The sequence below is a fragment of the Carassius auratus genome, chromosome 7, assembly GCF_003368295.1.
Source record: "Carassius auratus strain Wakin chromosome 7, ASM336829v1, whole genome shotgun sequence".
In the NCBI taxonomy this organism is placed as follows: Eukaryota; Metazoa; Chordata; class Actinopteri; order Cypriniformes; family Cyprinidae; genus Carassius; species Carassius auratus.
This window is the reverse complement of record NC_039249.1, coordinates 35331237-35344719: the sequence shown is the minus strand read 5'-3', so window position 1 is coordinate 35344719 and position 13483 is coordinate 35331237. Positions and strand designations below refer to the sequence as shown.

At 36.4% G+C, this 13483-nt stretch overlaps 2 protein-coding genes across 2 annotated transcripts in view; one reads left to right on the top strand and one right to left on the bottom strand.

Annotated features, from left to right (window-relative positions):
- Nucleotides 1-354: 354 nt before the first annotated feature.
- On the bottom strand, nucleotides 355-4054 carry rwdd (RWD domain containing 4). Its single transcript, XM_026268694.1, has 8 exons — nucleotides 3855-4054; nucleotides 3470-3550; nucleotides 3142-3251; nucleotides 2447-2597; nucleotides 2105-2216; nucleotides 1956-2005; nucleotides 1794-1796; nucleotides 355-961 (listed from the first exon to the last, which is right to left on the bottom strand). The coding sequence occupies exons 1-8, from the start codon at nucleotides 3876-3878 to the stop codon at nucleotides 929-931; spliced, it is 564 nt and encodes a 187-aa protein (XP_026124479.1). The 5' UTR covers nucleotides 3879-4054; the 3' UTR covers nucleotides 355-928.
- Nucleotides 4055-8869: 4815 nt separating this feature from the next.
- adam19a (ADAM metallopeptidase domain 19a) overlaps nucleotides 8870-13483 on the top strand; it is a 72435-nt gene continuing 67821 nt past the window's right edge. Inside the window, exon 1 of the mRNA XM_026268692.1 lies at nucleotides 8870-10112. Within this exon, the coding sequence (XP_026124477.1) occupies nucleotides 9989-10112 (124 nt within the window). The 5' untranslated portion in view covers nucleotides 8870-9988. The remainder of the gene's footprint in view (nucleotides 10113-13483) is intronic.

The following is a 13483-nucleotide window of genomic DNA, read 5'->3' as shown; positions in this document are numbered from 1 at the left end:
AAAAAGTGAATCTGACACTTGCTAAGGAGATCATGTTTTAAAATATGCTATATTTTTATAAACGACGTTGACTTATGATTTTTATTTATTTTATTATTATTCATAAAAGTAGTTCAAGTTTCAAACCTAAGATATTTTACACTATATTATAGATATGTACCATAGTAGTGTCTCACTTCTGGGGTTTATTTTTAGCCTTAAACGTGTAATAAAGAGAGTAACTTTAAAGAAATTTGAGCAGACCATCTATCAAAACGTGGAGCTTTAAGAAGCTTTCTGATCCATATAACACTAGGTTGACATATTTCTTCAAGGCCTTACAGAATGTTTTCACATTAAACAAGAGGGGCACTGTTTTATCTACAAGGAATGTGCTTTAAAACACTTTATTTATTTTTTAAATCACACACCCGTAAAATATCTTCCACAAATAACATCAAAATGTAAAACTTGAAAGTTCACCTTTAACCCCCAAATAGATGGTTTTTATTTATTTGTGTTTTATTTCAGCCACCCCTGACAACAAATCTCTGCACTACACTTTTTAACTATCTATGATACAATTTTAAAAAATAAATTCCACTAGATGAAACATCACACGGATGTTAGGTTTTTTAACTTACACCCAATTGTTCTACTAGATCCAAAAATACAAGTATTTAAAGCGTTGTTAGGTTTCTTGATGTTCATGCGTGGCTCAGCTAGTTTAGCACACGCTAGTGTGGCTCTGAGAACACGTGTCTTTGTGAAGGCAGAGCTCCTTGCACTCATTGTCAGATCTGCTCTGTGACAGCTCCAGGTGAATTGAAATCATGGCCGGAGAGAATTCATGTTCAGCTTTCATATAAAAACAAGTGCAGAGAGACACATTTCATCCATACATTCATCCAGCGCTACTTCAATCCATCATTTCTTCTCAAGCATCGCTTTAATCTTCATCTTTCCCTCCAGTTTTGCTCAGCTGTATGAAAAAAAAGAAAACAAGGAATATGTAAATCGATCATAAGCGTGCACTACTGGTCAAAGTTTTGGGATTTTTAAAGAATTTTTACGTTTAAAAAAAAAGAAAAATAATTTTCTTATGCACACCAAAGCTGTATTTGTTTGATTTTGAGAAAAGAATTACAATAAAAAACAATGTACTGTAGTATTTAAAAAAAAAAAAAAATTTTCAAAATAATTAATTTCCAATTTAATGCATCCATGCTTAAAGCACTGGACCATAACCTTATTAGTAATAGTAGTGTTTCATTGTGACACTTTCATAAAAAAAAAAAACCTATTAACAGTGTTTATGGTCTAGTATGTTGTTGACATGATTACATGAGTGTTTTTTTTTTTCAAAATACAAAGGTCCCAAACATTTGAAAACATAATTTGAATGCAATTATAACAGAATATCAAATCAAACAGCACCTACAAACAGATGACGCTAGATATGTTGTCGAAACTTTCTGAATTAAATGAAACCAAATGCTACAAAGGTCAACTGTAGTGGATGTAGGTTCACCTCTAGTTCACACAGGTGTCCTTTAGCAGAGAAACCACAGGTGGACTTCATATGAACTATGCCTAAATACTTCTGTCTATTGTTTTATTATCTAAACAGTGCACCTCTCAAATTTCTGTGAAATGCTCGAGCTGTTTTTCTCTCAAATAAATGCCATTTGGTTAGATTTTTTAATCGAATGTCACAAAATTCAAACCATGTAGAGTGCAAATGCTTCTTGGGGCTACTGTATATTATATCTTGTACATTCTATATGTATATTATATACATATAAACCACTTACATGCTGTTTGTTGGACAGAGAAGGTGGCAATGAATGGATGAGATCCCCGTGCAAAAGAAAAAAGACAGATTATAAAACAAGTTAATGATTATTTAAGAATGCGCAAATTCATTTTACATGTCAAATTGCATTTGTAGTAAATCTTTTCTCATCTTAACTTACCTTGACAACATCTACCCAGTTCCAACCTCTTGGCAGTTCACCCTTATTATCTGTTCATCACAAAGAGCAGTTTCCCATCAGTGTGCATTCAAACAACAAAGCCAAACTTATTTCTTTTTTTTGTTTTTGTTTTTGCCAACAATATGAACCTGTTCTCCCAATCAGTTTCCTCTTCTGTGCTTTGGTTAGTTGCTCTTTCTTCTCCTTTTTCTTACTGACAGAGGTGGAATTATTCATGACATCGCTGTTGGATATCAGGGTCTGAGAAACAATAGAGTCGTTACATTATTTACAGGAGCCGTGACAGTCATTGTGAATATCTGAATGCAGCGAGGGCAGTTTCCATAGATACAAGAGACCTTCAACTGTTGCAGTGATATGCTGCTGTATTCTTTGAGGTGAAGTGAATGTATAAAGATATCAAGTCAAATCAACCAGAAAGCACTAGTCCAGAGATTGCAAAAAGAGTCTAACTCTTCAAGAATACAAACCACAGCGGATGTCACAGGCTGGTGGTTTTCCATGAGTGCTTCCTGGTTTTCTTTGGCCCACTCAAAAAGCGTGTACATCATGGCAGTGCCCAGGTTGGCCTCTACCTGTTCACTCAACTTGGAGAGAATGTACTGCTTCGTCTCCAGGGATCTGAAAATAGATGTTATTCTATAGATAAATGACAATTCAAAAGTTTTTGGTATTGTTTTTTTTTTTTCCTTAAAGAAATTAATCTGCAAAGGCTGCATTACACTGTTAAGTAACAGTGATTTGTGTGTGTGTGTGTGTGTCTTTCTATTTCAGATAAATGCTGAGGAATTTTAATATGTCATGATATGAGGACCAAATCAAAATATCAGAATGATTTCTGGAGGATCATGTGACACTGAAGAGTGCAGTTATGGCTGCTGAAAATTCAGCTTCGCCATCACAGAAATTAATTACATTTTAGGAAGCATTCTAATAAAAAACGGTTGTAAATTGCAATAATATATGACAGTATCACTGTTCACTTTATTACTGATCAATTAAATGCAGCCTTGGAAAGCATAAGAGACACTGATCATCAACATTTAGATCAAATGTGTGTGTGTGTGTGTGTGTGTGTATGTGTATATATTTAAAATAATAGAACAATCTATAAACTAAAGCTTAGAACTTTTGAGCCACAATTAAAACTCTGAGAACAACTTGCATTCTGTTGTTGAAAAAAGCATCTAGTGATATGTGCGGGGCAGTTTCAGGATAGCTCTCTGGCCAGGACACTTCTAGCAGGAAGGACTTGGAGTCATCGAGATCTCCTATCTACAAATAAAAAACAAAAAAGGAAAAAATCAGACACAAACCACAGCATTAACACAAACTTTCGGAGATGATGCAACAGTAGCGCTTAAGGTTTTTGGAACTGTATTCATATCCTGCTATCTGTACACCATAAATAAACACATCTGTAAGCCAAAGTAAAGAGTGCAGGGTGTATTTATTATATAAATACTTAAGTATTTGTGTGTGGCAGTTCTTACCCTGAACTGGAAGGAAACAGGACTGAGCTCTTTAAAGCAATCATCTCCTTCATAGATGGAGCGGAGAGCCTCCAACTCCATCTGCACATGAACACTTCAGACTGTCAAAACACTACCATGGTATTACCATGTTTCATACATGTACCAGTATACTAAACATTCAGTGGTATATAAAAATGGTATACATACAGTAATAGCACTGTGAGTTACAACCACTGTAAGTTTTATATAGTGTTAAATGTTACATTTCAAAAACACATATAAACATCAAGTTCATTAAGTCTGTGATTAGGTTAAAATACACAGCCTTCGTTAAACCTCCACACTGTATTTAAATGAGCATCTTTGAGCTCATGTGCGTTAGCTTTAGCAGTATCTCTCTCACCTCCTGGTCTTCATTGGCAGTCATGTTTTTTAACCAATCCAACACTTTAAACCAGTCATAAACAGCGCTGCTGTACCAGCGGACTGTGACCAAAATAACGTTTAGACATTTAAGAGTATCAACATGCTTTAGAATAACTCTGCTATGCTTTCACAGTCTCCAGTTTACAGAACACAGAAGATTGTCATCTCACAGGAAATAGTCACATTACTGCCGCCTGCAGGACTGGAGAACTGAAAGAACTACAGTGCACTGCTTCGGTAACGACCCTTCATTTACTCTAGATGGCGCCAAAACACTGTGTGTCATTGCATGGCTATTGCCTGTTGTGGTATATTTCAAGTCATATGTCAGTGTACATAACGAAAAGTAAGAGGGAAAATATGCAAATTCTAAGAAAATATGCATCTATACTCTTTAAGATCTTTCACTGAATCGTTACATTGCCAAAGCTTTAACGGGCCTTTAATGAGCCTTGCATACACCAAGTCTATTACGTTTTTGAGTTCAAATTATTCACATTTTGCAGCAGTGGCTGTGTAAACAAGTGAATAAAATAAAATCACTCATAAAGACAACAGTCAACTGAATATTGAGATTTGACCTAAGGTTGGATTGTGTGTTTAAGAATATTTCATGAATGTCAAATCAGCAAAGTTGGCATAAATGGTCTCTCAGTCTAGTTCTGTAGGCTACACAATCACAGGGAAGACTGCTGACTTGACAGTTGTCCAAAAGATGACCATTGACACCTTGCACAAGGAGGGCAAGACACAAAAGGTCATTGCAAAAGAGGCTGGCTGTTCAAAGAGCTCTGTGTCCAAGCACATAAACAGAGAGGCAAAGGGATGGAAAAGATGTGGTAGAAAAAGGTATACAAGCAATAGGGATAACCGCACCCTGGAGAGGATTGTGAAACAAAACCCATTCAAAAATGTGTGGGAGATTCACAAAGAGTGGACTGCAGAGTTATGCAAAGTTATGTTCTCTGATGAAAGTGAAAATAATTTTGCATTTTATTTGGAAATCAGGATCCCAGAGTCTGGAGGAAGAGAGGAGAGGCACACAATCCACTTTGCTTGAGGTCCAGTGTAAAGTTTCCACAGTCAGGTATGTGTTTTCTGAGGTCCAAGGTCAAGGCAGACGTATACCAGGGAGTTTTAGAGCACTTCATGCTTCCTGCTGCTGACCAACTTTATTTAGATGCACATTTCATTTTCCAACAGGACTTGGCACCTGCACACAGTGCCAAAGCTTCCAGTACCTGGTTTAAGAACCATGGTATGCCTGTTCTTAATTGGCTAGCAAACTCGCCTCACCTTATACCCACAGAAAATCTATGGGGTATTGTGAAGAAGAAGATGCGATATGCCAGACCCATCAAGGCAGAAGAGCTGAAGGCCACTATCAGAGCAACCTGGGCTCTCATAACACCTGAGCAGTGCCACAGACTGATCGACTCCATGCCACGCCGCATTGCTGCAGTAATTCAGGCAAGAGGAGCCCCAACTAAGTATTGAGTGCTGTACATGCTCATACTTTTCAGTTTGCCAAGCTTTCTAAAAATCCTTTCTTTGTATTGGTGTTAAGTAATATTCTAAATTTTCTAAAATACTGAATTTGGGATTTTCCTTAGTTGACAGTAATAGTCATCAAAATGAAAAGAAATAAACATTTGAAATGTATCAGTCTTTGTGTAATGAATGAATATAATATACAAGTTTCACTTTTTGAAAGGAATTAATGAAATAAACCTACTGTTTGATGATATTCTAATTATATGACCAGCACCTGTATTTATTAATTACAATATTGGTTGGCTGATGTTCACATTGTTCTTCTATACATGATTTTATGTGTGTGAGTGAGAGTGAGTGAGTGAGAGAGAGAGAGAGAGAGAGAGAGAGAGAGATTGCATATAATGGCCTAGGCTGTTTAAGAAATTAGTGTGTACATCTTGAGTACGAGGAGCAGGTTTTGAAACTGGAAAAATGGTGTGAAGAAAGTTCTTTATTGATAAATGTAAATAAAACAAAAGAGACTAAATCATCCAGAGCCTCTAACAGAAATAATGTTATGTGATCAAACTGTTGAAATTGTGAAGACTTTTAAGTATTTAGGAATCATGATAGACTGTAAATTGAACTTCTCTGATAATGTGGCTCTTATTTGTAAGAAAGCAAATCAAAGGCTATTCTTGCTAAGGAAACTGAAAAAATTTTGTGTGAGCAAAGCTGTGTTGCAAAGAGTTTATACAGGGTTAATTGAGAGTGTTTTAGGGTATAATATAACTGTGTGGTTCGGATGAGTTACTTCTGTGAATAAAGTTAAATTAGACAGAATTATAAGAGTAGCTGGGAAGATTATAGGATTAAAGCAAAAGTCAGTCACTCACTTATACCAAATTGCTATTCAGAGAAAAGCTTTGATTATAACGAGAGACACAACACACCCCTTGAATCATGTTTTTGAATTATTACTATCACGTCGTCATTATAGAACACCAAAAGTAATGAAAGCAGTAGTTCTTTAGTTGTTGTTTTGTCCATAAAATGAAAGTCAACTGGAACCAAAACTATTTGATTGCAAACATTCTTCAAAATATCTTCCTTTGTGTTGCAAAGGAATGTTTCAATGTCTGGAACAACACAAAGACAAATAAATATTGACCATTTTTTCCCCCCTTTCAATAGCAGGTATTATTGTGACAACTTATAATTGAAGTAATCTGCTAAGTATTTACTTAAAAAACCCAAACCCATGTTTTATTCAAAAATGTACATTATTCATCATTTGAAGCTCATCATTTCCCATTTGCATTCTAATTTATTTGGCTTACATAACCCAATCAGAACAAAACAAAATAATTTAACACCTTTTACTTAATAGTTCACATTTACATAGTAATCACAAAACAGCACAACTCACTCTGTGCAAGCACTTTCTTGGCAACATGAATGTTGATTATTTGCTCTCATTTACATGTGGAACTCCTCTGGACTACAGGTCAACAATATGTTCTCAGTGAGTCATGATTAAAGGCCTCTCTTATCACTGAGTAAAGCCACCTGCCTTTTAAGACTGAGCTGAAGTGCACCAGAGAGCCGGGGGCAGAAGATTATATCCTAGCTCACTTCTGACAGCCCGATAGCCAAATTACCTGTTGGGAAGATTTACTGTTCTAATTTCAGATCTATTTCACCAGACCTCTACATGCTCTTCCATTAAACAAGCCATCCAAAAACGAGTTTATGAAAGACACAACTCTGGGTCAAAAATAAATCATTTATCATCTGTCTGCAAATGCAATATTTATCATAGCCTCATTGGGCTACAGTATCTGGTGTACAATGGCATGACCCTAGAAGATGGGATATTGCTCAAACTTTTCAGTGAGTCCAGTGAATGAGGCAGGCATAAATACATAATGTAATATAATATAAAAAATGCAAATAAATACAAAATAAAATGTTCTTGTCCCACTGAGAGATTTTTTATATAATATAATATAATAATGGTTTTACTTGCATAGAATATAGTATAAAATTATTTATGTGGGAAGGAAAGAAGCCATTTCATGGCACACCACCCTCCACAAGCGTTCTGTCAAGTGCATTAACTTCTGAGCACTCTAATGCTTGATTCAGTTCTGTGGCTTGTTTTGTACTCTCCAAGCTTACGTGGCACATCATATGGCACTGTGGAGCCAAAAGTATATATGCATGTTTCTTTAGGCAAAGAACTGCAGGCAGCTGGCCCAATGCTTTAACTCCCACAGTCTGAATTACATGACTGGGTCGCTCTACACAATCTCTTTTATGGCTTCGCTGTACAAAGTTGCAGGAGGCCTATTGTCTGTGTGCTGTAAACCTCTCGCATGCTTGTTTTGATTGTTTTTCTGTGTTTAAAATCTGAATGGATATAACATTTGCTGATGGCTGAGTAATGATAAACCACACTGCACACGCTCTGTTAAGAGATCCATTGTTTCATTGTGGGGCTTTTTCTTCCCTGGCTCACAGATGTTCTGCCAGCATTACATGTTGGATCACAATGGTGTTATGTGCCTGCTTTATGCAGAATTGTGGAAACAACAAAATTCAAAAGTACAGGTGAAACGATTATATCATATTAGATTTGATTAGATCCTGGGCAACAAAACCGGTCATAAGAATCACGGATATATTTCAATCAATCACCTTTATTTGCTTTAAACAAAATACATTGCGTCAAAGCACTTAACAACATTCATTTGGAAAACAGTGTGTCGATAATGCAAAATGATAGTTAAAGGCAGTTCATCATTGAATTCAGTTAGGTCATCTCTGTTCAGTTTAAATAGTGTCAGTGCATTTATTTGCAATCAAGTCAACGATATCGCTGTAGATGAAGTGACCCCAACTAAGCAAGCCAGAGGCGACAGCGGCAAGGAACCAAAACTCCATCGGTGACAGAATGGAGAAAAAAACCTTGGGAGAAACCAGGCTCAGTTGGGGGGCCAGTTCTCCTCTGACCAGACGAAACCAGTAGTTCAATTCCAGGCTGCAGCAAAGTCAGATTGTGCAGAAGAATCATCTGTTTCCTGTGGTCTTGTCCTGGTGGTCCTCTGAGACAAGGTCTTTACAGGGGATCTGTATCTGGGGCTCTAGTTGTCCTGGTCTCCGCTGTCTTTCAGGGCTGTAGAGGTCCTTTCTAGGTGCTGATCCACCATCTGGTCTGGATACGTACTGAATCCGGGTGTCAGCAGTGACCCTCTGATCTGGATACAGACTGGATCTGGTGGCCACGGTGACCTCGGAACAAGAGAGAAACAGACAAATATTAACGTAGATGCCATTCTTCTAAGGATGTAGCAAGTACATAGGGTGTTATGTGAAGTGTTTCCGGTTCCGGTTTACCTAATTAATGCAGCCTAAAAATCCTTTAACAGATTTGGATATTTGTTGCAATAACCAACAATACATCGTATGGGTCAAAATTATAGATTTCTCTTTTATGCCAAAACTCATTAGGATATTATGTAAAGTTCATGTTCAGTGAAGATATTTTTTAAATGTCCTACCATCAATATATCAAAATTAATTTTTTGATTAATAATATGAATTGCGAAGAACATAATTTGGTCAACTTTAAAGGAGAATTTCTTGATCATTTTTATTATTTTATTTTATGCACCCACAGAATCCAGATCTTCAACTAAAAGTATCTCAGCCAAATAGTGTCTTAACAAATCATGCAATAAAAAAAAAAATACCTTCATGCAGTCCAGGGTAACTTATTATATTATATTATATTATATAGGAGGAGTATTACTTTTTGTAACGAAGTAATACTTTAAAGGTAAAATGCGTTTTAAAAGTGAGTTTTTCCCAGAATTCAAGAACAGTCACTGAGTCTGAAAGCCTATGAAATTATCATTAGCCCATTTCCCTATGGAAGCCTATTCCTGCTACATAAAAAGTCAAAATTGTATCTCACAATTTTGAGGTCTTGTGTCCAATATGACGTCAGCATTTGTACGTTTATTGTAATTAAGACTTTTATTTAATAATTTTTAGTTTTTAATGTGACAATTTAGATTTTTTTTTTTTTAGTTGTGACTCAATATCTTGTAATTTATGCCACAAATGTTTTTTCTTTCTTTCTTTCTTTCTTTCTTTACTTTTCTTTTCTTTTCTTTAAAGAAGATTGCTTTTGTGGTGAAAATGCACTTTGGCTTTCCTACATCAGTCATAAACCAACAGTCTAAAACGAGCCTGACTAGACTGAGAGACATTTTCAGACCAGCAGACCAGTTTAGGCTGTTTTAAGCTGTTTTTCTCAGCAGGGGTCTGCTGAATACAGTGATCATTGAGTCATACAGGCTATTCTCTATGACCGGAAAAAAGCCCTGGCGCGTGCTTTCAAGTGTCCAACTAAGGCTTCACAGTCCTTACCTTCCTTCCTTGCTTGCTTGTGTTCTCTGTCTGCTCTTAGTAGGACAATATAACGAACATATAATAGTTCGCGTGGCTCACGCAAATCGAGAGGGCAGAGCTTAGCTGACTCCGTTACATCTATTTCTTGTTTCCTCTCACGCTGGCGAGTGAATACAGCGCGAGGCGAGACGGAGAACAGCATCGAACGCCACAGGGATGTATACCAAACACAGACAGAAAAACGGACCCACTTCATCGACACGATATGCGCTTGTAATGCTATCGTTTTTTCTCTTTAACGGTTTACTGGAAACTGTAGGCGGAAATCCTCGGGAGGAAGGTAAGACGCTGCTTTCTTACCCAGAACCTACTTGGAAAGTTGTCTTTATCAACCAGTTGCGCGCATCCGTGAAGAAGTTTTCTTGCGGGTGATACGCATTTAAATAACTTTGAAAAGTGTAGATGTAATGCGTAAATATATTGTTTGCTTGGTTTATCGTGCAAAAAGAAAATATTCTGAGCAACAATTCATCAGTGATTTCTCTTCCATATAAGGATGGCGATTGCCGACTAATGCAAGCCCAGTTCATTATCTGCTGATTGTTTACACTAATGTTGCGGATGCACGCTTCAGCAGATGTGATTGCAGCTTTGTATTGATATCAGCTGAAATTGCAAGGCGAGGGAGAAAATGTGACAAGCAGCTAGCGAAGCTCAGATAGTGATTCTCCAGCAGTTAAAGCTGAACGACTTTTCGATACATTTACAAGTATCCTACCGGTTTTTCATCACTGGCTGCATTTTTGTAAAGCGCAGGAACCGAATTGTTCAAAAATCCTAGAACATGCATTCGAAGTTCTGAACAAAAATGTTCTTCCAGTATTTTCTTTTTAGTTCATCAAATCATACAGCGCGACACAAATTGACTTACACAAGTCGGTTATTTTTATTAAATCAAAAGCATACATCGCCAATCAAATCGATTTTTTGTGAATAAAATAAATGCATCTCAAACGACAAAAATTGCGTGACGATTCGGAACGAATGACTCTGATTGGTGAATGTAAAACACTTATAAATGATTTGGAGTGTTACTTGTTTAATTTAGAAGTGTTCTGTTAGCAAATACAACATAAAGCTACAACATAAAAGCTTAGAGAGCCCACTGAATCATTAAATATTTTTGTTGTTGTTTGATTTGTTTATTTAATTATTGGGCTGCTATGCTAATATATATATATATATATATATATATATTATATCCTACATGTTCTTTCCCCCCTATTTTTTTGTTCAGAAGTTGACTAATCGTTAATGTAGCCTATAATCGGTAAATTTAGAGGACCACCAGCATGCTTATTTAAACACATCACATTTCTGTCAAACCACTGAACAGCACAAAACAAATCGATTTGATCTTTAGAAATTAGTCCGTCTTTCAGTTATGTAGAACAATGATGTGTGATGTCTGCCTTAATGACAGGACTCCATTAAACCAAACTGTTATTGATGCTGCAAATCCATTAGCCTACTGTCTATTATACCCAGCATTCAAGAAGTTCACTTAATTAACACCCCAGATTTTCACTGAAGAAGACTGTTGGCCATTTTTTTCCCATTAAGTGATCATATGACATTGCTAAAAAATAACATTATTTTGTGTGTTTGTTGTAATGCAATATGTTTGTGGTTTAAGGTTCAAAAGACACATTATTTTCCACATAATGTACATTTATTGTTTTGTCCTCTATGCCCATTGCCTTTCTGAAATATGTCGATTTTTACATAGCTCATCGTTCTGGAAAGCGAGGTGCACCCTGATTGGTCAGCCATTCAGTGCGTTGTGATTGGCCGAAATTCCTCAAAGCATGTGACAGAAATCTGATGCCCCTTAACACTATGGTGACCAGTGTTGCCAAGTCCACGGTTTCCAGTGGGGACATAATTACTGATTATGAAGACTTATATTGTCTTTTTACTCGTTTTGTTGCATATCACGCTGCGTAAACATAAAAACATGTCTGCATTTTTGATTGGAGAAACGACAAACAACAAGCACTTCTCTACACTGCTCACAACTCACGTTGGAATCATCAGTGGTAAATCCTTTACATGTGAAAACTTACAATACTTGTGAAATACTTACAGACTGTGAGTCAGATGCAGCAGACTGTTCTTGCAGAGTTGGAATTGCCTCACTTTATAGAAACAGACACCAGCATTGTAGACTACTCTGACAGGAAACAGTCCTTTTACTCACACATCTGAATATTGGGTTGAACTGTTTTGGAACAGTGTTGTAAATACAACTTAACCACTGTTGTGTCCTCTTTTGGAAGACCAAACAAAGTAGTTTTGCTTTCAAAACGAAACACAGTGTCTCCACGACACGGCACCAACAGCAACAGTGAAAATAAAAGTTACACCATCTTTATTTGCGTGAACATTTAGACAGCGTTATGCAAATATTCCTACATTGTGACGTAGACATGTGGAGGCGTGTTTGAACGAGGCATTTTAGGATGGCCTGGTTGACTCTTAACTTTGTTATCTCTTTGGATTTGAGACTTATTTAGTCTTTGCAACCCTCCAGATCTTCTTTATGCATCAAGAGCTTGAAACACTTCAAAGAGAAAAGAAAAATTGAAGTCGCATCATATGACCCCTTTAATATTTTATCACAGGCATCAGTACTCTGTCATTTAAAAACTATGTTTTACTGAAACTCAAACAGGCTGTTGGTCTCAGGATATCAGGTTCAGTCCTGTTTCAACAGAAACGACACAAGCTCTCTGCTTGTTCTGCGTGTTTGGAGAAGTTCTACATCTCTCTGAGATTTGACCGGGGACTTGGGGACCTGCACTGAGCTTCAGTCTCCATACTGTGTGACAGACCTTTAATGCATTTATAACAAGGCTTGCGATATTATCTACGACAGGCAAGAGCTATTAGCAAGAGCAAATATTCTGCTGAGCTGGGAAGTTAATGTTAACATACACTTATGGCTTGTTTATACCTACATGTGGATTTTAAATGATGCACAAAGCTAGTCATTTGTTACTTCTGCTTAAACTGAAAAAAAAAAGCCTTGTGACGTAATACTAAAAAAATATATATATTTGCATTTCCTATTGCTACTTGCAAGCAATGCAGGTTTTCTGCTTTATTTGCAAATTCAATGAGGAAAGACCAATATAAATTCTGAATGCAAACAAAAATCCAAGAAATTAAATCTCAATTTTGAATGCCAATATTAAAATGACTTCACTGCCTATTCAGTTTTCACATTATAATTACTGATTCTTGAGAATATTGGTACAAAATAAAATAAATAATAGATTTTGTGTCAAGGGATTATTAATTTCGATTATTTTCCATAGCTTTCTAAAATACTTCAAGTCAAATATTTTTGTTTAGTGAATTTCTCTTGTCTGGAATAACTGACTGCTCATCTGTACAATTGATTTTCTACATAATAGTGTCTATTGTATCTCTGCAGTCTCTCTTTTTGCTCTCTCAATGCAAGTTTTTAATTGATGCCATCTTTTATCTCAAAACAGATATTGATTGTAGTAAAGCTGGCCTTGGAGGACTCCGGGATTACTTTTATGCTGAATATAAAATTTTATTAATGTATGTTTTGGTGCTATTTCCGGTTTATTCAGTTTGTTCACAAAATGTGCTTTTCCTTGCTTGTCATTCATATACTCA

Coding starts and splice junctions, on each gene's coding strand:
- rwdd (XM_026268694.1), bottom strand. CDS start 3,878: ATGACTGCCAATGAAGACCAGGAG. Junction 3,252..3,469: donor CTGTTTCCTTCCAGTTCAGG/GTAAGAACTGCC, acceptor TTTTATTTGTAG/ATAGGAGATCTCGATGACTC. Junction 2,598..3,141: donor GCTTTTTTCAACAACAGAAT/GCAAGTTGTTCT, acceptor ATCTATTTTCAG/ATCCCTGGAGACGAAGCAGT.